The sequence below is a fragment of the Monodelphis domestica genome, chromosome 7 (assembly GCF_027887165.1).
Source record: "Monodelphis domestica isolate mMonDom1 chromosome 7, mMonDom1.pri, whole genome shotgun sequence".
NCBI classification, from domain to species: domain Eukaryota; kingdom Metazoa; phylum Chordata; class Mammalia; order Didelphimorphia; family Didelphidae; genus Monodelphis; species Monodelphis domestica.
The window spans coordinates 127,331,206-127,356,191 of NC_077233.1; the positions used below are offsets into that span (position 1 = coordinate 127,331,206).

The window sequence follows — 24,986 nt, forward strand, 5'->3', positions numbered from 1 at the left end:
ATTTATTGAACAGTGATTAAGTATCTATTTTATATGAAGCATTGTACACACAAATGTGCATGCATCCAAGAAGAGAGGGCAGGTCCTGGTCCTAGCAATTACTAAAGCTTCTAGAACTAGCAGCAAAAACCAGATAACACAACTATTCTTTCCACAGAGCTGGCCAAACAAATCACCAAATACTCAAGGTAGCTGTAGATAATTGTTTGAGAGTGTCAGGCAGAGGCAAGAGTCACATTTAAAAGGGTGACAGTATGGGGTAGGTAATGATATGGAATTACACACATATGTATGTGTGTAAAACTATCATAGTTTCAGGTTCTCATCATTTCTTAACTGAATGATTACAGAAACCTCCTAATTGGTCTTCTCTCCTTCAGGCTCTTCCTTCTTCTAATTCATCCTTGATATAGCTCCCAAAATAACATTTCTGAAGTAAAGATCTGGCCATGTCACTGCTTTGGTTCAAAAACTTTTTGTGGGTCTTTAGTCCCTAGAGGATAAAGTGCAAGTTCCTCATTTTAAATCCTCCACAATCTGAAAATAAACCTTTCCAGATTTATTTTTCATCACTCTCTTTCATATGCCCCATGTTCTGCCCAAACTTGCCATTCCACTTCCTTTTTCCATGCCAGGTAGCAGTCCAAATAAACATTCATGGAAAGTACTTCTTCCTCACCTTTCTTAGCATATTTAATAATACCACCTGCCATGAGAAGTCTATTTCCTCCAAATTGTATGGGTACTCTCCCCTTCTCAAATTAATTTCTATAAATACATATCAGGGAACAGGTTGCATTTCTTACCACTCCCCGCCCAATGAAATGTAAGCTCCTTTAGGAAAGGGACTATTCAGTTTTTATCTTTGAATTCCTATTACCCAATAAATCACACATTTAATACATATTAGGTATTTGAATGTTATTAAATGAAGTTGAGTTGATATAAAACTTATTTTCAAGAGGCTTATGACTTGAAGAGAAAAAAAAAAAGATAAATGTCCAGAAATAACTGCAAGGTATAAATGAAAAAAAAAAAGTTCAGACAAAATGCTATGAGAAATCTGAGGGAGAGGTCAATTTTACCTAAAAGTGTACAAAAGAAGGTAATAAGATGTCAGCTAAGGCCAAATGGAAGAGGTAACATTTGAACAGAGACTTCCGAAGAATGGAGACATTAGAGAAGGGGAAGAGATAATTCTAGATATGAAGGGTGACATGAACAAAAACATGGAGATTATAAAGAATGGATTTCTGATGGCAAAGACAGCACAGTAAGAAGTAGATAGATAATGTCCCAGAGTTCTCTTCACACTAAATCTAAGACAGATCTAGGTAGAGGACCAGAATGAGCAGAAATGGGGGAAACCATAGTGTGACATTTTTCAGCCTAGGTCAGCATAGAAACTGAGAGGTCTTCAAGAAGTAGGTAGGGGGTCCAGCTAAGACAGTTCCACAAAGAGACTTCCAGGAGTATCTATCAATCAATCAGTAAAGATTTATAAGTTGCGTACTATGTGTCAGGATAAGTGTCAGGGAAACAAAAAGCAGTAAAAGACAGTAATCCCTGCCCTCACAGAGCTTACAATCTAATGAGACAACCAACAAATATATACAAAAGTAGCTATTTATAGAATAGGAAATAATTATTAGTGAGAAGGCACTAGAATTAAGAGAGGTTAGAAAAAGCTTCGTGTAAAAGATGAGATTTTTAGAAGAGACTTAAAAGAAGCCAGGAAAGAGAATAAGTGGCGTTGAGGAAGGAGACTGCTTGAAACATAGGGGCCAACCAGTGAAAACACTCAATCAAAAGTTGGAGTGTCCTTTTTGCAAAACAGCCAGGAGGCTGGTGTCATTGTATCAAAGAGAACATGAAAGCTAGGAGGGAGCTAGGTTATAAAGGGGCTTTTAATGTCAGATAGATCATTTTGTATTTGTTCTCAAAGAACACTCAGTGGAGTTGATTGAGTAAGGGAGGGATGGTCAGAACTGTGCTTTAGGAAGATCACTTTAGTGCAGCGATGGTGAACCTATAGCACATGTGCCAAAAAGGGCACATACAGTCCTCTCTGTGGGCATGCCTGCAGTCACCTTCCAGAATTAATTACTAGAAAGCCAGAGGGACTTGGGGCAAAGTTGCTCACTTCCCCCTCTCCATGCACCTGAGAACATTCCTCACTTCACCTGCCCCTCTACCCAAAAGCCCAATGGGAGTGTTCCTCCCTCCCCTATCTGGAGTAAGGGGGAGAACCAGGGAGCTGGGAGTTGATGTGGCACTCAATCTCTCAGGTGGGGGGTAAGTCTCAGCACTCCCTCTCTAAAAGGTTCAACATCGCTGTTTTAGAGGCTAAAGGAACAATGTATTGGAATTTAGGGAAATCCAAGGCAGCAGGCTATTGCAATAGTCAAGGCATAAGATGATGAGAGCCTACACTAGAATGGTGGCGTGTTGGGGAGTTAAGGGAGCTTATCTAAGAAATGAAATCAACAAGCCTCTACAACAGATGAGAGAAAGTCAGAGAGAAGAGAGGGGAGTTGAGGATAACTCAGTAATTGGCTCGAGGGGATTAGGAAAATAATGTTGTCATCTAAAATTGGAGGTCAGCAGAAAAGCTGGGGCAGGACAGACAGATTTGAGAATTATAAGCATAGAGATTATAATTAAACCCATTAGTGCTAATAAAATCACCATGTAAAGTAGTAAAGAGGGAGAAGAGGGCCTAAGAACAGGGACTAAACCCAGGCCTAAGGTATTTAAAAGAGCAGTCTCTGATTAATTAGGGCCTGGCTCTTGATGCTGTGAATTATAGAAGGAACAGGAATAGTTAACAAATAACAACTGTGTCGTGCTTTGACTTTGGGAGATGGCCTTCATTCACTAGCCTTGCTTTACTCAGGTTTACCATTTGGATGCTTTCACAAGAGTTTTTAGTTTTTTAGGTCTACTGATTTTTGTATTATCTTTAAGCATACACATATTCCATGTGCTAATGGCGACTGGAATTATCTTTGCCAGTGTTTCTGTACATTTTTTTGTTTTGATCCCAGGTTAGGATGATAAACAGACCAGGGTTAAGTTAGGTGAAGCAGACAATTTAGGATGCCTTTTCTAAGTCCTTATTCACACTGCAAGATGAGCAATGTGGTGTTTTAAAAAGTCTTCTGTAACACCCAGGAGGGCTGCTAAACTCCAATGCTGCTTTGGTCCACTGAGAAGACAATTCTATGTTCTGGGGCCACCTGTGTGCAGGAATGTGACTATATTTCATAGTGCAGTATATCTATACTGGCTGCTTCATCATTTAGCTGTTGCCATATACTTTGAGATAGAAGTAAAATTTTTAAAAAATGAAATTGTAAAATGGATAGATGATTTTTAAAAAAACATTCCCTGGATTTGAGCGAGGCAAAGAAGTCATTAGCCTTACTCTCTTTTCTAGTTTCACTGAAGTCCAAAGGTGAGATGAGTCAAGATGACTGATGATGGCTCAGAATATAGTAGAAGGCACTGATATCTTTGATGTCTGACCAAGCTCTAAGCCAGCGATGGCAAACCTTTTAGAGATCAAGTGCCCAAACTGCAATCCTCACTGCACGTGTGAGCACCCCCCCACAGCTTACCTCAGACAGGGGAGGAAGAGCTCCCAATGGCTTGCTAGGAAGAGGGACAGGTGAAGTGAGAAATGTCCTGAGGTGCATGTAGAGAGGGGGAAGCGAGCAGCCCCTTCCAGCATGCTCTGGCACATGTACCATGGACTCACCAACATGGCTCTCTACAGCACTTGTTTCTTCTGCTTTCATGACCCTTTAGAACAAATTGTATCTGTCTATCACACTGGTAAGTCCATACATGCTTGGGGTAGATACCCCACTAACTCATTGATGAATTTAAGAGCTATTGGTTACTCTCAAATTGGTTGATAGTCCTTCTGCTAAGATAGTTTTCCTTGGGTGTGGCCCCAGGACATGCTACAGCTTCTTACAGTCATAGATGAGAGTTGGATGGCAGGTGGACATCAATTGTGGAAAGCAGCCCTGAAAGAAAAAAACTCGGCAGCCTTCACATGACAGGTACTAGTCTTTCCTGAATAACCTGTAAAACCTCTAGAGGGACTATAATAAAACAATAACACTAATGTATTGATGGTCAAGCTGTGAACTGGCTCACCCAATCTATAAAGCAATTTGTAACTGCCCTAAAGTTACTAAACTATGCATAGTCTTTTGACCTAGTGAGACTACTTCTAAGCTATACTCCAAAAAGATTAAAGAAAGAAGGAAAGGACCTATACAGGCAAAAATATTCATAACAACTCTTTTTGTGATAGCAAAGAACTAGAAACTAAGAGGGTACTATTAATTAGGAAATGACTAAGTAACTAATTTTATATGAAAAAAAGGAAATGCTATTGTCTTTTAGAAATTATGAAGAAAATTGTTTCAGAGAAACCTAAGAAGAATTTACGTTTTCCTTACAGTAATGCTAAGGTAAATATCATTATTCCCATGTTAAAGATAAAGACACTAAGGCTCAGAAATAGACTTTCTTACCAGTCATAAAACTAGGAAGTGTCAGAACTAGGATATAAATCATGGTCTCAACTCCCTAGTTAGTGCTTTTTCTTCTTCTTCTTCTTTTTCTTCTTCTTCTTCTTCTTCTTCTTCTTCTTCTTCTTCTTCTTCTTCTGCTTTTTCTTCTTTTTAACCCTTACCTTCCATCTTGGAGTCAATATTGTATTGGCTCCAAGGCAGAAGAGTGGTAAGGGTTAGGCAATGGGGGTTAAGTGATTTGCCCAGGGTCACATAGCTTGGGAAGTGTCTGAGGCCACATTTGAACCCAGGACCTCCCATCTCTAGGTCTGGCTCTCAATTCACTGAGCCACCCAGCTGCCCCCTGCTTTTTCCATTACACCCTGTTGTCTATAAACAAAGGTATAAAGTACTAATTGGAAAGGATAGAATCAAGAAGATCAATTAAGAAGCTACAGTTATGGTCTCGGGAAAGAGTGATAAGGATCTGAAGAAAAGTAGTTAAAATGTAAGGTAGGAAAAGATAACATAGTGATAATATCAATAGTACTTGGTACCTGAAGAACACAGCAGTCTCAATATGAATATAAAGGAGATATTTAATATTTCACATAAATATCTGTGATTTTTATTTATATTTGTCACACAGATTAAAACCCTTATAGCAAACTGGGACCTAGGAATTCTAAATTGTGACATATGAAGTAGGAGTCTGGGTTAGGGTCATGGTAACTAAAAATAACCCTTTACTTTACAGATGAGGCAAATTTTATAGCTTAGGTAAAGTAACTTATTCAATATCACACCCAACTACTCAGTGTTACAGATAAAATAGAACTAATCCCCTGTCTGGAGCTCACAGAAAATATAAACAAATGTGGTAAGTTCTGGACAAACTCACAAACATATGTGAATACGGTCAGAATCTGTTATATCACTGATAAGGGAAACTCCTAAACTAGGACATTGCATCTACGAATGCAAGCCAACACTTTTACTCCAACTTTTAACCTTATAATTATCCAGGACAAACAAGATTAAAACGTGATTGAGATATATTTAACAAAATCGACATAAATATGACAACAAAACCAATATTAATATATGGTTATCTAAGTTTGGAAAAAGTAAAGATAATTTAGTGTGGTAGAAAAAATGCTATTCATGTCTACTCATATAATGAACCAACTCAGAACTTCCATATCATCTTATCTTATAAAAATAAGGTTAGAGATATTCTTTAAATATAAGAGATGTAGACTTTTCTAGAATTGAAGAATTACTAAAAGTAGAAGTTTTGTTGTCCAACTATGTAGAAAATTAAAATAGCTATTTTAGAAATTCTTTAGCTCCTTTTCATACATTGAGAGAAGACTAAAAAACAAAGTTTGCTATAGTTATGAGGAAGAATATGCAAAAGTAAAAGCTACATAGTGTTACAAATAAATAGCACAAATTTGATTTTTGTGTATTTATATTTGTTAAGGCTTGAAATTTCAAAAAAATTATTGTATTGTGTGTTCTGAGAGGCAATGTGGCAAAGTGACCAGTGAATTGATTGGAAAGATGGGTTTAAGTACATGAAATTATTTAAGCAAAATAAATATTTATTTAAAATATATGCATATCCTTATGACAAATTCTATCCTAGGTTTAAATACTACTATATCCTGACTGTGAACATGGGAAAGTAATTAATCTTTCCCCTCTTGGTAGGCCCAGTTAAATCTATTAAGACCACAAGTTTGTAAAGGAACTAAATACGCACTGTCAAAGAAACCTCTCACTGGGACATTATATGAACAAAGACAGAGGTGTAATAAGAAGAGAAAGATTGCAAAAGGTCTACATAATTTTTTGTAAGCATACCTTATAGTTTCCTTGATCCCGGACAAACTAAACATAGCATTTTAAAGGGCAAGGGGAAGGAGAATAACTTCCTATTCTAAGGTCTTTTTGTTGCTAAGAATTCATGAAAATGTTTCCATAAATTTTACAACAGTACTTCGGGAGACTCACATAGACTGGCCACCTTAAAATGTCACTGAAGGTGGAGAGGTAAAATGATTCGTTTGTATATGGGAAATAATTTACTGCTTAAATAACAACTAGAATCTAAGGAAGAGAAAATACTAAGTATCTTAAAGAAAGGGTTCTCTTCTCAGCACTTTTATATCCCTATCATATTTGAAACAATTTGAACTTCAGAATGAAATGAGGTATAACCCTGGAACCTGACTTTTCTTTTCAAAGGCCAGGTAAAATGTGGTTCAAATTTGAGCCAATACATTGCATTTATATAGCACTTTAAGGCTTGCAAAGCACTTTACAGATATCTCATTTTTTCTTCATAATAGCCTAGGAAGTAGTGCTATTATTCTCCATTTTACAGATGAGGAAATTAAGATCAATAGACTTTATTAAATGGCTTGCTTGAGTTGACAGAGATGAGCACCTGAGGCTGTATTTGAACTCAGGTTATCCACTGTACCACCTAAGCTATGTGGTAAAAGATACTGAGATAATGATATGATATATTTACATATATCATATTATAGCTGTTTTAGTAGTTTATCCCCATACCAGATTGTGATCTTCTTAAGCAAAGGATCACATCAAATTATAGGGAAATGGCAGGGTGCCAAGATATGGGGGAGCCCAGATATCACTGGAGCTTAGAAACATACCAACCGCCTCCCCCCCCCCCCCCCCCCAATAAGTCACTTGTAGGACTCTAAAGAGGGATCCCTTGTCAGACTTTTGTGGAGATTGTAGGTTAGTCAGGCCAGGGCAGGTATGTAGGCAGCATTAGAACATTCCAGGAAGATGGAAAGTAAAAGCCTCTTCGCATTAGGACCCAACCTTCCTGGGTTCCAAGCCAGTCTAGCTGAGACGCATTGTTGCCTGAATCCAGCTATTAGAGAAAAACTCTAGGCAAAATTCAGCCTCAGCAGTCCTAAAATCCTGTGACATTTGTGAGACTGATACAAGCACAGGCCCTACAGCTTACATTTGAGGCAAATGAGATGAGATAAGCAAACCAAGAAAAACTCTGATTGCCATTAAGAAATACCTTGGTTGGAGAGATGCCCAGGGGTAAACCCCCTTGGGAGTGACCTCACAACATATCCATGTAAAGTCTCAGAGAAAAAAAATGTCCTGACCACAGGGACTGCAGGAGTGCCTAGAAGAAATGAAACAAGAGATACAGAATGGAAAAGCTAAGGAATGGCAAGGAAAGTTGTCACTTTGTAAGAAATGGTGGCAAATCTCACATAAGAACCGAATGTCCTGAAAATTAGAAAACTGCACAATAAAATAAGAAATATTTCAAAAGATGAGGGAGAAAAAACAGAGAAGAAAATGTAAGAAATATTTTATCAAAAATAAAATCTGGATGTGATATTTCAAAATATTTTATGGGAAAGTTTCCTTGAACTCTTAGAAAGAGGGCAAAGTGAATATGGAACAAATTTATCCATTGCCTCCTGAAAAGAAATCCCAAAAGAAAACAAAAACACTATGAGCAGTCAAAAGAACTTCAGATTCCAAGGAATCACAATAAGGATCACACAAGAAAGATAATTTGAAATACAACATACCAAAAAGCAAGGGATAAAAGCTCAACCCAGGATAACCTAGCCACCAAAATTAAGTCTACTCCAAAGAGAAGATTAAAAAATAAAATAAAAAGGCAGTGAGGCACTAATGTGCAAGCATTTCTGATTAAAAAACAAAAAAGTCAGAAATAATGGTGTTTGGAAATGGAAATACAGGAACCAAGAAAAACAGAAAGGTAAATATATTTATTTAATTGAAAAGGAATACGGAGAGATGAATTGTTTACATATTGATAGGGATATAAGAAATATCTTCTCAGAACTTAATATCTTTAAGGGTCACAGAGAAAGATAAAAATGAAGAAATTCTATAGATAATTTTGCTCTGTTTTAATTCTCTTAGGAAAAGAAAACAGAAGGGACAGAACAAATTAGGGAAGAAAGGAATGAGGAAAGGGAAATTAAGGGAGTATATAGTCATGAAAGAAAGGTCAGGAGGAACCAGAATCTAAAATGGTAAAGGAATACTGAACATAATTAAAGATCCACATTAATAAAGACATAGGTGTAGAAATGCATTAAATTTAAAAGAGAAATAGAGGGCAGAGATAAGGAATGGATGAAATGGACTCTAAGAGAGAGGGCTATATAGGTATGGGAATAGTCATCATTAAAACAAACTCAAATGTTGGAGAGAAATATGAAAGTAGTAAAATAAAAGGAAAAAAAAGAAATAGTAAAATCCTGGGATTAAGGGCAGTGTAATTAGAAGAAAAGAGTTGTAACATAGAAAACAAGTTGTTTCACATAGAAGATCACCAGTGTCAAGCAAACTCCCTCTCTTTTATCATTTTATTTGTAAAGAGAGGGGAAATGGCAAAAAGAGGAAAAATTGAAAGACAGAATGTGGAAAATACACAATTAACAATTTTAACTAACAAAGTGAATGTGATGAACTTGCTCATAAAGTGCAAAAATTTACAGAACACAAGATAAAGTGTAATAACATGTTGTTTATAAGAATAAAAATAAACAAGTAAAATGAAGGGCTAGAGCACAATCTATTATGCTTCAGGTGAACTAAAAACAAAGAGTAGGATATCATAATTTCATATTAGGCTATAGTAAATACAGAGATGAAAAAAAGAGATAAGCAGGAAGAATTATATGAGAAAAAACCCACAGATAATGAATGCACATCAATATTCTCCTTCCCACCCTGATATTCTCCTAATAGCATAGCATTTAAATATTTAGAAGTAAAGTTAAATGAAATGGAAGAAATAAGACAAACTATAGCAGGAGGTCTTTCATATACCTTTTTCTGACCTAAACTAAAAGATAAACAAGAAAGAAGGTAAAAACCTGAACATAGTTGGCAGTAACTGAATAGGAACTATGTATAGTTCAGTTGCAAAACCTCATCAAAATTGAAGAAAAGCAGAAATACTAAATGTATTTTTTGCCAATCAGAATGCAATAAAATCATACTTAATGATGGATCCTTTCAGAATTAAAAAGTAACTAGTGACCAAATAATATAATTTTAAAGGACATGTGGGTCACCTGGTCATGTTAGCACATATCTGTAATACCAGCTACTAGAGAGGCTAATGCTGGTAGCTTGATTGATTATGGGAGTTCTGAGTTACAGTTGGGCTAATGCTGTTATTCACATTAAGTCTGTACCAATGTGGAGAGCCATCTTTCACTGGGAATATGGAATGCCAGCTAGAAGCAAAAAGGCCAGGTCAAAAATTCCATATTTACTAGGAATAAGTTTGGGCCCATGAGTGGCTGCTATAATTCTACTCTTGATAAAACAGAAAGTCTTCATCAAAACAATCACAACATTAAATAGGTGTGACAACAGATAAATTATATTAACAATTAAAAATGACAATGATTAAGACTAGTAGCTAATGTAGATTTACAGGAAAATTTCATATCTATATCTCTGAACACTTTTGTCAACAAAAGAAAGAACAAACCAGTGAATTCTACATGCAATAAAAAAATTCAACTAAGTAACAAAGACTCTGAAAATTAAAAATAGAAAAGATCATTCAAATGATAAAATAGGGAACTTTAAAAAACAATTTAAACAATTTTAAAGTTTTTTTAAGAGTTGAAATTCAAGCTATTCGTATTTTTAAAAAAGGAAAAACTCCAAACGATTGAAAAGAAAATAAAGGAAATGACCAGAAACAATTTTGCTCAATTTTGTGCTTAAAAAAACTCGTAAGTCAAGAGGAAATTAGATGATTGCTTAGAAAAAATAAGGTATTCAAATAAGAAAGACATTTTAAATAACCCAACATCAGAAAAAGAAATTGAATAAGCCAGAAATGTATTCTCATGGGAAAATAAAATGTAACTCCAAAATCAAATGGATTCACAACTGGATTTTTATCAAGTATTCAAAGAACTAATTCCAAAACTATATAAACTATTTATAAAAGTATGATAAGATATCCTTCTAATCTATTTAATATAAAGATGATCTTGATAACTAAACTTGATAACCAGGAAAAGACAACAGATGGAAAAAAATATTGAACAATATCCCTAAGGAATATTAATGCAAAGAATTTAAATTAAAAATGAGCAAGTAAGCTACCCTAACACATAGAAAGATCATACATAATAACCACGTTGAGATTTATACCAGTAATGCAGGGTTTCTTCAACATAACTAATACTCATAAACATAATAAGACATGCTAATGAATAACTGAAGAATTATATGATTATATTAATAGATGAGGAAAAGGCTCTTGGCAAAATCTAATACACATTTCCCTTTTAAAACTCCAATGGAACTTTCTTTAGTGAATAATATCTAAGTTTAAGTACAGAGAAAAACCAAAGAATTTCCTAACAAGATCAAAGTTAATGCAAAGATGACCATTATCATTATATATTGCTATATTATTTAGCAATAAGACAAGAAAAGGAGATGGAGTAACAAGCATAGGGAAAGAGGAAACAAAATTTCCACTTTCTACAGATCTGGTGGTATACTTAGAGAATCTTAGATTCAACTAAAATTAATTGAAAGAATAACTTCAGCAAAGCTACAAGATATAAAAATCATTAACATTCCTATATATCACCACCAAAATCAAGAACAGCTAGAAAGAAAATTTCTATTCAAAATAGAATTCTGAATAAAACTGACACTATAAAATATTTGGAAGCATATATACCAATATTCATCCAGGAACAAAATACTATTTTGTAGATTTAAGACCTAAATAATTAGAGAAGCATGCATAGGCTGAGGTGATATAATAAAAATATCAATATTGCCTAAATTAATTTATGTATTCAAGCTATACCAAACTACCAAAAGAATAAAAATAAGGAAATTCTCATGAAGAAATTAAAGGTCCAAAATATCAAGAATTTAAAAAAAAAGGCAAAGGAAGGGAGTCTTTGGGAGTATTAAATTCCCATGGTACAATAATGTAGCTATTTTCTTGGAAATTGGTATTATTAGTTAGGTGGTATGGTAGACAGAGTACTGAACCCAAAATGGGTAAGCCCTAAGTTCAAATTCAGTCTGGGACATTTAATAGCTACTTCCTTGAGCAAGTTACTTAATCTCTGTTTTGTCTGTAAGTTTCTTTATTTGTAAAATGGGGGTGAATTTTAGCACCTACCTCTCAAAGTTGCTGTGACAATAAAATGAAATAGTATTTGTGAAGCATTTTACAAACATTAAGTCACTATGTGTCAGCTATTACTAATATTATTTTTTTAAAAGTTCAATCAGATTAGGTACACAAAAAAGGAAGAAAGGAAACAAGCAGTAAGTATCTATTATGTGCTAAATGCTTAACAAATATCTCCATTTGATGTTCGCAGCAACTTGGGAGGTAGATGCTATTATTATCTCCATTTTACAGTAGCACAGCATTTGATAAATCTAAACATTCAAGTTACTCGGTCACTATTGAACAAAAACTGCTACAAATGTTGAACAAGAGTTTGGCAGAAATTATGTTCAGACGAACACCTCAAAACATACATGAAAATGTTATATGTAGACATATAAAAAGTCACATAAACAAATTATAAGCAAGGAAGAATCTATTTCCAAGGTTGCTGTAAGGATCAAATGATATAATATTTGTAAAGGACAGGCAGATAGGAAACATTTAATTTATTGTTTTATTCATTGTGGATCCATTCTTCCTTCCTTCTTTCTTTCTTCCCTCACTTCCTCCCTTCTTCCTTCCTTCTTTCAAAAAAATAAAAAAATAAACCAAAGCCATACCTTCTATCTTAGAATCAATACTGATTCTAAGATAGAAGAGTGTCAAGGACTAAGCAATAGGGATTAAGTGATTTGCCTATGGTCACATAGCTAAGAAGTATCTGAGAATAAGATTTGAACCTAGAATCTCCCATCTCTACACTTGGCTCTCAAACCACTAAGCTACCCAGCTGCCCGATGAACTCTCTTAATCATAATAGCTAACATTTAAATGGTGCTTTTCAAATCTCGTACAGTGAGAAAGATCATGGCTAAACAAGCAAATAAAGAGGATTACATGAGATAAAAGGGCGAATTTTGATCATATAATGCCAAAAAGATTTTAATAAACAAATCTGATATTAAAATTAGAAGGAAAACATGTAACTCAAAAAATTTGGAATCAAATTTTTTTCTGAAAATGATCTCATATAAAAGATATTTAAAGAACTGGTTCAAATTTATAAGACTCAGAGTCATTCCTCAGAGCATAAAAAGTCAAAGGATATGAAGAGGCAATACTCAAACAAATAAATCCATAGGATCAACATTCATGTGAAAAAATATTTCTAATAATAAATGATTAGAGAAGTTCTAGATCAAATCCATCAGATTGGCAAAGATGACAAAAGAAGGAAAATGACAAATTATTAGTGGTGGAATTGTGAGTTAGTATAGCTATTCTGAAAAATAATTTGAAACTATGTACCCAAAGTTAATAAAATGTGTATATATCCTTTGATCCAGCATTACCATTATTAGGTCTATGTTCCAAAGAAAGAAGAGTATCCAACTAAGTAACAAAGTAAAAACTCTGAAAATCAAAGAAATTAAAAAGTATACAATTATTCGCATTTGTTAAATGAGAATGGGGATAGCCTGGGCCAGGGGATAGCCTAGACCAGGCTATCCATTTGAGAATAAGGACTTTCATTTTTCCTCTAGATTAGATGCTTTGTGAATTGCACTGAATAAATGTGTGTTCAATTGAAGACTAAATTGCACAAGTTCAACTGTGTAATTAATTATGTTTTCCCTGTTCCAAATGACTATCACAGCTTTCTTTTCTCCCCACCATTGTTACCTTTCCTTTATTGAAGAGCCTTAGAGTAGCTGTACTATGTTATTGATGAAAGCCAACATCTTATCTTCTATCAGGACTATCAGTGTCTCTTACTGGTCATCATGTGCACACACTTACTGCTTTTTATATCTTGGTTCAAACTTTTGCTTATAGAGATAAATGAGCTAATATTCTCTTGACTCCAATGATGATACTTATCACAAGCTGATGATGATGTAGGTCTAAAATATCCATCCTGTTCTCCCCAATCTAACAAATTGTCTTCCTTTAGACAGATTCTGAAACCCCACTCCCTTAGGAAAGTTTTTTCTAACTGAAAAAAGAGTTAAGAAAAAATTCCTTGACCCTTGCTTTCTCAAGGAATAGTCCTTTTCATTTACAAAGTTATAATTATTCCTTTGCTTATACATGTAAATATATTAAATATATGTCTAATATTTGTCCATGGCATAGAGGCCATGGAGTTGGGAAAATCTGAGTTTGAATCCAACTTTATATATTTACTGTCTTTGAGACTTTGGGAAATTCATTTAACATCTTTGCCTCATATTTCTCATTTATAAAGTGGGAAAAATAATAGCATTTAACCTCCCAAGGTTGTTGGAAATTACAAATGCAGTATCTATAAAATGTTCAGCACAATGCCTGGCAAAGAGTGGACAAGTAATAAATGTAGGTTCTCTTTCTCCTTAGTTTAAGAATTTATATCCTTCTACATTGATTCCCTCTTATAGTAACTCCACCAAGGGCAAAGACTTCTTTGCTAGCAGTTTCTGGATGCTAGGCTAATACCATATTGAGAAAAGTGCTCAATTTTTTTAAGATAAAAAAAAAAAAAACTTGTGTAGATCTGATCATTTAATCCTAAGGGTAAGAATTTACTTTACCAAAAAAATGCTGCATATGTACCACATTCAATGAATATTCTAATGATAAAACTGTATTATTTTGACTGATAATAGAAAATGGGGAAAAGCAATATCTAAAATCATCCTTTGATTAGCAGTTTAGAAATGAATCTGTTAAATTTTGAAACATTTTTAAGTGCTGAGAACTGAAAAGTTTTATATATCTTAAAAACATTCATTCAAACATTTATTAAGTACTGTTTGGTACTTGGTAAGACAAACTTTTTTTGTACTTAATAATTTATAATCAGAATGTTATATGATGAGACTTCACTTTTCTATTTTTAAGCTTGGATATCAATTGAAAAATAACATCATAATTTATCCAGTCACAAATATTAAATATCTATTTTGTATGAGTATAATTGTATAGTGCTCAGAAAAAAATTCACCGAAAGAATAGTACTTTATATGTTTTTAAATGAAAGTTTTAATAGATATTCATAATTACTGGCATTTGGCTCTTTACAGCTGAGAGGTGAGCAAAAATACTCCTTTTATCCTCTAATTTATTGGGAAAAGTAACTCATCATAAGTAGATCATTTAATATTCTGCCTATTTGCAGTTATTACAATAACTTTTAATGTTACTAGGTTCATTAAGCCTAAAATCATACATGATGAAATAAAAATGACTTTAAAATATTAAAAGACTTAATCTTTAAAGGAGAGAAGGGATAGCTAGATATTTTGCCATTAAAGGCAATATTAATGAAAAGAAAATTAAGTTTGGCCTCTATGTAATAAATAAGCCATACCTCAGCAGTAAATCTACTTGACATTGGTGTAATGAATCCAACTCTACCATCATTAAATACAACAGCAAACCCATCAAGTGTAGCACAATATTCCATATCTTTGATGTGCACATCTTCAAAGCCCAAGAATGAACCTGCTAAATGAAAAAATGTGGAAATGAATATTCATAATAATTAATGCTCTTATAGTATTACTTGGAAGACTGTAAATTTCTTATATGCAAATGTATATTTAGTAATCTAATAAAATTGAGTAACTTCATTTTTAAGAATCCAATGCTGGAGGAGTTAAACAAGCTATGGTATTAGTTACAATGAAATATGACTGTGTCATATGAAATGATGAACAGGAAGAATTCAGAGAAGATAGGGAAGGCATATGAACTAATTCAAAAGATAAGCAGAACCAGGAAAATAATAAATATAACTTCAACCATGTTAATGGAAAGAAAAAAAATGAGACAATGCTTTGCCATTATAATGATCAAATACCCCTAGAAAAAAAGGGAAAAAAATAAACTTTCCTTCTTTACAGAAACATAGGACTAGAACATTATGGAGGAATAAAGAACATTACATGTCTGAGTGTTATTTTTGCTATACTGCTTTCTCCCTCTTTTTTATTAATTATAAGAGATGACACTCTTGGTAGAGGAGAATGGAAAAATAAAAGATAATAGAAAATAAAAATGGATAATTAAAAAAATGTTTTTGCTTTTTAAGAAAAAGCAAAATAAATATCTCAGACTGCAAACATTTTATTACTGAAAAGAAAGCAGTGTTGGCAGTGAATTGACACAGATAACACCTTGTGCTTTCAATTATTTAACATTATATGAGATAATACCTCACATACATTAACTTAGCAATTAGTTGGGGTTGGAGAGAGGGACTGATAATGCACAAATGATAATGTGGCATGGAGACAGAAAGAGAGGGAGATGTGAGAGGGGCCTTAGCCTGGTCAAAGTAAAGTAAATGCTCACCAATGACAGTACAAGACCAGAGGAGTGGGAGCATAATGTTTGAGTGGGAGGTAAAAGGTGGAGTGTAAGCAGTATGAAACCCAAATAGTTGAGAATACTTCTGAAATGTAATGTGACAAAAGACAAAGTCCATATATACCCTTTGACATTCACTGTGATTAATAAAAAACTGATATGTTTGTATAGGATGTTTATAGTTGACTCATAAACAACAGCAAAAAAAAATGGAAACAATGCAAATGTCCATCAGCTAGAAATAGGTTAAACAGACTTTTATAAATTAAGATGGATAAACATGGGTCTGTGTAGAATCAGGAAAATCTAAGAAAAGTAATAAAATTCTAAAAAACCTACCTTGAAACATAATTGATCTGTTATTATGTTTTACTATATAGTTACTTAAATGTTCATTTTTTTCTAAGTAACAATTTTTAAAAGCAGATTCTTCTACTTCAGACATAGAAGGGTATAACTACCTCGAGATGACTGCAAGTCTACTGAAAATGGTACTGTACAGAGATTGATGGCTTTCCTTCCATTTGTCATCCCTTCCCAGTGAATAAGATGAAGCAGTCCATCAGATGTAGCAACCAGAAGATCCTCCAGCATTGATTGCAAACTGTATGGAAAATAATAATTTAGAATCAATGCTTTAAAAATCATAAATTCACTGAGATAGTGTACAGATCTTCAGGAATTTTTATAAGCTCTCAAATTCATAAAAGCAATTTATAGTGATATTTCACCTATCTGGAATTCAGAAGAACCAGAGTAGCAAACAAAAACAAAAACAAACAACAAGTCTAAAGAAAAAAAGCTCATACATTTTGCTGGTAAAACAATGACTCTGGTCAGCAGAATCCACTTACTCATATGCACATATAGAAAATATTTTTTAAATTTTATTTTTAGTTCCAAAATCTGTCCCTTCCTCTAACTACTTCCCCAAACACTGAGAAGATAAGAAATATGATAAACATTCACATCTACAGTTTTAACAGATAGGGCTATCTGTTTTCCAAGCTTATGATTTAGACATAGCAAACAGGATAAGGGGCTGCTAGAGACAAGCATATAAGCAACAATGAGAAATGATTGCATAAAGGCAAATAAAGAGACCAAAAAAAAAAGGATAGCAGAAAGGGTTACACCAAAAAAAAAAAATTTGTAGTCTAGCATAAAGTCTGTAGTCACAGTGTGGGTACAATGGAAGGAAAACTAGATTTAGAGAGAGGACAGGGTTCAAATTCTAGCTCTTCTGTGATTCAGTTCAAGAAATCATTTCCCTCAGTTTTTCCTGTCTATAAAACGATGAATTTAAACCACAAGAGGAATATAGATCTCAATTAGACTGAGAGCTCCTCAAGGGCAAGGACTATTTTTTCTGTTCTTTGTATCACTAGCACTTAGCGAAGTGTCTGGCATATACTAGGTACTTTTTATACATGCTTATTGACTGAGATCTGGATCTGAAAAGAAGAGATCTGAAAATTCACCTAGTTCAACTTTGACATTTTACCAGTGAGAAAACAGGCCCAGAAAAGTTAAGTAATCCATCTAAGACCACATAGGTAACAAATGGCAAAGCTGGGATTCACACTCAAGTCCTTTTACTTGAAGCTCAATGCTGTTAAGATTGCATCTACTTGCTTTCCTTGCAATGACCAGAACTCATTGGAATAGTGTGGGAGGAGTTTCAATGGTGAAGTCAGCAGCAATGGAACTGTTGCATATCACAAAGGAGGTAAAGTTAAAATTTAAAGAGAAAGAAAATATGAAGGTTTGAAACTGTAATTTAAAACTCAAATAGTTGATGAAACAAACAATTTTATCAAAGTTCATGCTGGTGAAGAAGAATTTGCACATTTAAAATTTTAAACTTGAAAAGACATGAGAACTGATGCAAACTGAGCAGAACTAAAAAAACATTGTATACAGTGACAGCAATATTGTTTATTGAACAACTATGAATGACTTAATTATTCTCAGCAATACAATTATCCAAGACAATCCCAAAGCCTAATGATGAAGGGTGCCATCCATCCCCAGAGAGGGAAATGATGAAATCTGAATGCAGATCAAATCAATCAATCCATCCATCCATCCACCCAGGCACCCAACTACCAACCAACCTACCTACCATATTATATGGGGAGGTTAATTTGTACTAGAGGGGTAAAGACTTTCAGTATTGGTAGGGGGGAAGAGTAGAGAACCCCCCCCCCCCATTCAGAACAGGGTTCAGGGAAGACAGCTGATGTTTAGGGTTGGCTCATAGAGGGAAAAGGGGGTTTGAAGATTTTCCTCTTTCTGCTTTCCCTCCTAAGCTAAAGCTGCTCTTCCCCAATTCAGTCTTGCCCCTCTCCACTACTTGAAACCAAAGGGTCTCCCCTTGATCTGTTCGCTCACACTTAGCTTTGGGAAAAGATAACTTTTAATGTTAACTCAATCAGGTAATATAAAAGGAATAACGGGCAGGGTAAAATGGGAAAGGAATGTGGGAAAAAGGGGTGTCCCTGTTTCTATCTAAACCCTTTTGCTCCCTCCTTGAGTTTGGGGGAGCTGAGGCTTTGGTAACCTGAGGCCCCTGAAAGGAAGTCAGGTTGACTAACCCTGGGTTTGGCCCCTTGGCCACAGTTCAGACACAGGGCAACAGGAGCTGAGGTAAAGTCTGATCAGGTTTCTCTTCAGAAAGTCCCTTCAATTAGGAAGTGTTGGGGTGAAAGATTTCCAGTCACCAGCAGGAAAAGTGAGTAACCCTCAGGAGAAAATCTTTCCCCACCTTCTCTCTTCAGCTTCTCAAGATTGAGAGCCAACAACTCCTCTCCCATCCAGTCTTCTCCTCCTCCAGATTCCAATCACTTGGCACCCTTCCCCCGTCCAGGTGATCAGTTTCACACACTCTGTTCAGCCTGGCACTTTTCTTTAGTGCCAGCCTCTGTCACACTACCTACCATCTACCTACTGTTATACATAAGAGAGCAGATGAGGTGGGTCTGCAGGGAGATGCAGATGCAGAGAAAAGATTCTAGAATGTGGGGGAAAATGTGTGAGACAGTTAACTGGAGTTGGAGTTTAAGGTCTTCTCAGGTTTGACCTTGAGGCTCTGGCTGCTTTCCCTTGGTGGCCTGCTGTCATCTACTGTGCTTCTGGGTGTGATCTTGAACCAATCCGGGCTGTATATCTGTAAGATTAGGTCTGGGGGTCCTTCTGGATCCAGGACCTCTCCCTGGGCCCTGTCCTGCCTAACTGTGAAAACCCGCTACCTCTATTACCATCAAAAGGGGGGAGGGCATTTATATTAGGGTCTGGGATCTTAGACAGATAGGAAAGGATCAGTATAGTTCAAATTTGTATAGACTCCTGGTAACAGAACATTTAGATCTGGGGTGGTGGGTGGGGGAGTGGGGGTGGGGGGGGGTTAGGTAGTTGACATTAGTTTAGGATTATCCAAACTTCCCTTTTCACCTTCTCTTGTTTATATAGTGGTCTGTGTTTGTTACCTCAGGACAGGCTCTGCCTAGACTGGACCTATTAGCCTGTCAGCCCACAGTTGGCCTTTCCAAAACAATTATCCTTTTGATACTGGCCTATAAACATCTAATTGCACCCCCAAAACCACCCTTCATTACCTACCTACCTACCTACTTTTCTTTCACCAAGATCTCTTCCACAAAATGATTAATATGAAAAAAAAATTTTACTTTATTGCACATGTAGAATCTCTACTGGATTGCTTGCTGTCTCAGAAAGGAAGAGGAAGAGAAAAGAGGGTGAAAGGTGTAAAAATTAAATTAGTATCTAGTAAGAAAATATTATATTTTAAGAGGTTTATTAAAGATCATTAGAAATCAAGGAATAAAGAAATACAAACTAAGAAAACCACATGCCTAGGGCTGATTAGTCCATTCAAAGCTTACTTACTGGATCTTACAATAGCATGATCAATAACATTCATAATACCTGGATCTCTAAGAAAAAGTTTAATTTTTTCATTTTGTTCCTTGTTATAGAAGTCAAGGAATTGTTCAGTATATTTAAAGATTTCCATCTAAAATGGCTACTTAAATGGATTCATGATTTCATTAATTTTGATTAGGTGTAGTTACAATACGATTCACAAGTGTTTTATGAATTTAAATGCAGAAACCCCCTTCCCTCTATATATTTAGTCTCATTACTATTTGGTTTCCTTTGTAATCCCATGCATTTAAAAACACTATACTGACAATATGGGAATAGGTTTTGATCAAGGACATATGTAAAATCCAGTGCAATTGTGCATCAGCTACAAGCAGGGGTTGGGGGGAGGGGAGGGAAAAAACATGACTTGTAAGTAAGGAAAAATATTCTAAAATGACTAAAAAAACTTAAAAAATAAATAAATAAAATGAAGGCATTAGAAAAAAATATAGAAAAAGGTTGAGATAAAAAAAAACACCCAAAACACGGTATAGATTCACCATACTACCAAAGGTATCTGTGACACATAAAAAGGTTAAGAATCCTTCATCTAAGCGAAAGCCTTCATTTTACATTTGAGGAAACTGAGGAGAGGTCTGGAAATCACATAGGCCATAACTGAGTAAGGATTTAAACTCAGGTGTTTAAAATGTAAAATTTAGGGATCCTCAAGCCTGGAAGCTTGTAAGATAGTCCCTTCTACTATCAAGTTACCTACTGTCCAACATGATTTTGTATTTCTTTTGAAATATTTTCTATTATCAAAATCAAAACAACTCTGTGGTATTACCTCACACCTAGCAGATTGGCTAACATGACAGCAAAGGAAAGTAATGAATGCTGGAGGGGATGTGGAAAAGTTGGGACATTAATGCATTGCTGGTGGGGTTGTGAATTGATCCAACCATTCTGGAGGGCAATTTGGAACTATGCCCTTTGATCCAGCCATAGCACTGCTGGGTTTGTACTCCAAAAAGATAATAAGGAAAAAGACTTGTACAAGAATATTCATAGCTACGCTCTTTGAGGTGGCAAAAAATTGGAAAATGAGGGGATGCCCTTCAATTGGGGAATGGCTGAACAAATTGTGGTATATGTTGGTGATGGAATACTATTGTGCTCAAAGGAATAATTATGTGGAGGAATTCCATGGGGACTGAAACAGCCTCCAGGAAATGATGCAGAGTGAGAGGTGCAGAACCAGGAAAACATTGTACACAGTGACTGATACACTGTGGTACAATCGAATGTAAAGGACTTCTCCATTAGTGACAATGCAGTGATCCTGAATAACTTGGAGGAATCTACAAGAAAAACCACTATCCACATCCAGAGGAAACACTGTGGGAGTAAAAACACCAAAGGAAAACAACTGCTTGAATACATGGGTTGAAGGGATATGGTTGGGGATGTAGACTCTAAATGAACATCCTAGTGCAAACACCAACATGGAAATAGGTTCTGATCAAGGACACAAGTAATACCCAATGAAATTGTGTGTTGGCTGCTGGAAGGGTGGATAGAGGGGAGGGAGGCAAATAATGTGATTCTGGTAACCAAGGAATAATGCTCTAAATTGACTAAATAAACTAATTCAAATAAAAAAATATTTTCTATTTATATATGTACGTATTGTTTCCCTCAGTGGAATGAGAGCTACTTAAAAGGAATGAGTACTAATTTTTCTCTTCTGCATCCCTAGTAATTGGCAGAGTCACTGGCATATAGCAAACTAAATGCTTGTCGAATAAATGTTCATTAACTTAACTGAAAAGAGAACATCAGTGAACCTTCTGAGTTGAATGAGAACTGTATTCACTCAGTATGACTCATTTAGAGTTCATTAAGAGTACTTGGCTTTTATTTTATTTGCTATTACTCTTTGTAGTATGGAACAGTATTTCATAAATCTACCAACTAAAGTTAACTTTAATTTTTTTTAAAAAGTTGTCTGAATTGATTCCCAATTTTCTTAACAGAAAACCAAGCTGGGACAAATGTCTTTTGTATGATTCAGACTTCAGGAAAGGAATGGGTTTGTGTGTGTGTGTGTCAGTCAATAAGAATTTTTTAAGTCATTTATGCCATTAAGTGGAGAGGCCAAGGGTCTAGGTTAAAGGTGAGAAGAGAAAAGATTTGGAAAAGTTGCTGTGGGGATAGAATAAGAATTTATACGAATTTCAGAGATACAGTAAAGAAGTAAATGATCTCTAACATTATTATTATTTGTGGATGAAATCCCAGGAGAGAAAAGCAAATTGTTAAGAAAGAAAATGAGATGGTCTATTTGTGGAAAGGGGCAAGGTTAGGGCTACTATATAAATTTAAATAGCCCCCTAGCTAAGGCATTTTTTTATATAAGACAGGCCTTTAAAACTGGGTGAGCATTCATAAAATCAGTTCTAGTCATGTTTTTGGTGGAAGGTCGAGACAAGTTATATAAATAAAAATGACTGACATATAGTTTTTCTTCATCTCTAAGATAATAAAGTACAGTAGGCAGTATTTGCAAAACAAATCTCACACCACTGATTTACATTCTTGCAATAAAATTCATATGTACATAGCTTAAATTGGCTATGGTGTAAAGCTATACTTTAATCGGTGCTATTACTTTTAAGTGTGGCAAACCTCCATACACTGTGGAATTATTAAGCTGGATTTTTTCTCTGAAAAAAGATCATATGGATATTAAATTGGAAATGCTGCTTACATAGAAGTTACTTAAATATTCTGAGAGATGGAAAACTCACTTCACTTTGTCACGTTTTTAAAGTGACAACAAATTAATTAGCACAAAAGTAAATCTTGGGTTTTTTTGGGGGGGAAATAGAAGAAATAATTTGTGCCACTGAATACATTTTTTTTTTAATTTTACAGGCCTGGGAAATTATAGTCATATCATTGTACTAAAAACGCACAAAAACAATTTTCATTCTTGGACACCGAGAGACTACTACTGCATAATTTTTAAATTTCAGTTTCCATTTTGGAAGTATACATTGATAATAGTTAATTGCTAATTTAGTTTCTATAAAATATACACAGAGTTGCTTTTCTCCTCATCTACAATTAGGTGCTAGTTTCATCAAAGAATGAAATACAAACTAATGAACTAAATGATGTTCTGTGGAAAGTATGTGATCTACTGAAATCTCAAATATGTTTGAAAAAGTAATTTTTTATATTCTGTCAAGTACGTTTGTGACAGTACAGGATATTCACATTGTCATAATTATAAGAGATAATCATCATTCCATTTTCCTTGAGTACACATTTTCTTCCTACTGCATCATATATGATTGTAGCATTATAAATGCGAGAGGTAGGGTCAAGAAGAGGATCAAGTCCTGATTTGGGATTTCAATGTTCCTGACAACTCCTGGTAAGGAAACTTCTAATAAGTAGATCAGAGTGAGTGAGTGAGTGAGTGAGTGAGTGAGTGAGTGAGTGAGTGAGTGAGTGTGTGTGTGTGTGTGTGTGTGTGTGTGTGTGTGTGTGTGTGTGTGTGTGTGTGTGTTTTGCCACATGTAGTTTTAGAGAGCTGTTAGGGGTACAAGGAAATAAGAAACTGAAAAAGGTCGCTCCAGAAGTGGGATAGGAATAACCTGATTCATAGATGGCTCTCTATCCAAAATGCACTGTTATCAATTATTCAATGTCATAAAACTTATAAAAGCAAAAAAACAACCTCAAGACAAAAGAAAACAAACAAAAAAAAGGGACTATAATTCTTCCAAGTATAATTTAAGCAATAAAATTAGCCATATTCCACATCAAAAGTTTATGTTCCACCTTTGCAATATGCTAGTTGTTTGACTCTAGGCAAGGCAGTGCAGTAGGGCAACTTTATGAGACTGAAGTAGTGGAGGTACTTTTACAAGGGTTCTAAATCCTAATGAAATCACACATATAGTACCTATAATTTTTATTTTAATATTCTCAACATTTCATTTGCAAGAAATCACTTTATGTAATTTTTCACCACAATAAAGATAGACATTACTGCTCCCTCCCCCATTTACCTGGAACATTATTTTGGGAAATTGGGAAGGGTTAATTTTTGATCCCCAATTTTTTTCTCTCCTTCATCATCATATTTTGCTACCATGAAGTGGCAGTAGGAATGAAGCTGACAAATAAAACATTTACTTAAAGGCTCAAATGTCACTAAGTGAATTTCTAGGAATTAAAAGATGTAAAATGAATAATTTTGACTCTATTAAATTAAAAAGACCAATGCAACCAAGATTAGAAGAGAAACAACTGGGAAAAAAATTTTATAACAAATTTCTCTGATAAATGTCTCATTTTTTCCCCTCATATATATAGAGAACTAAGTCAAATTTATAAGAATACAAGTCATTCCCCAATTGACAAATGGTCAAAGGATATAAATAAGCAGTTTTCAGATGAAGAAATAAAAAATATCAATAATCATATAGAAAATGTTCTAAATTATTCATGATTAGAGAAATGTAAATTCAAACAACTGAGGTACCACATTACACCTATCAGAATAGCCAATATGATAGTAAAGGAAAATTTAAAATGTCGGAGGAGATGTGGCAAAATTGGGACACAAGTGCATTGCTGGTGGAGCTGTGAACTGATCCAACCATTCTGGAGGGCAATTTGGAACTAAGGCCTAAGGGTTATAAAAGAATGCCTACCACTTGTATCAGTATTACCTCTACTGGGTCTGTATCCCAGAGATAAAAAAAGAGGGTTGGGGAGAATGGACCTACTTGTACAAAAACATTTATAGCTGCTCTTTTTGTGGTAGTAAAGAACTGGAAATTGAAGGGATGCCCATCAATTAGGGAATGACTGAATAAATTGAGGTATATGATGGTGATGGAATCTTATTGTACTATAAATAATGAACACGATGATCTCAAAAAAAGCTGGAAACACCTATATGAACTGATGCAGGG

The 24,986-nt window shown here is 34.8% G+C and overlaps 1 protein-coding gene across 8 annotated transcripts in view; it reads right to left on the reverse strand.

Annotated features, from left to right (window-relative positions):
* RIC1 (RIC1 homolog, RAB6A GEF complex partner 1) overlaps positions 1–24,986 on the reverse strand; it is a 181,853-nt gene that overhangs the window by 62,486 nt on the left and 94,381 nt on the right. For 6 of the 8 annotated variants that reach the window (XM_056805440.1, XM_056805441.1, XM_056805438.1 and 3 more), the window contains 2 exons: positions 16,563–16,705; positions 15,101–15,237 (listed from right to left, as the gene is read on the reverse strand). In XM_056805440.1, coding sequence (XP_056661418.1) covers positions 15,101–15,237; positions 16,563–16,705 — 280 coding nt within the window. Of the gene's footprint in view, positions 1–15,100; positions 15,238–16,562; positions 16,706–18,868; positions 19,383–24,986 lie in introns of those variants that run through there. The other 2 variants (XM_056805446.1, XM_056805439.1) reach the window with 2 other exon arrangements.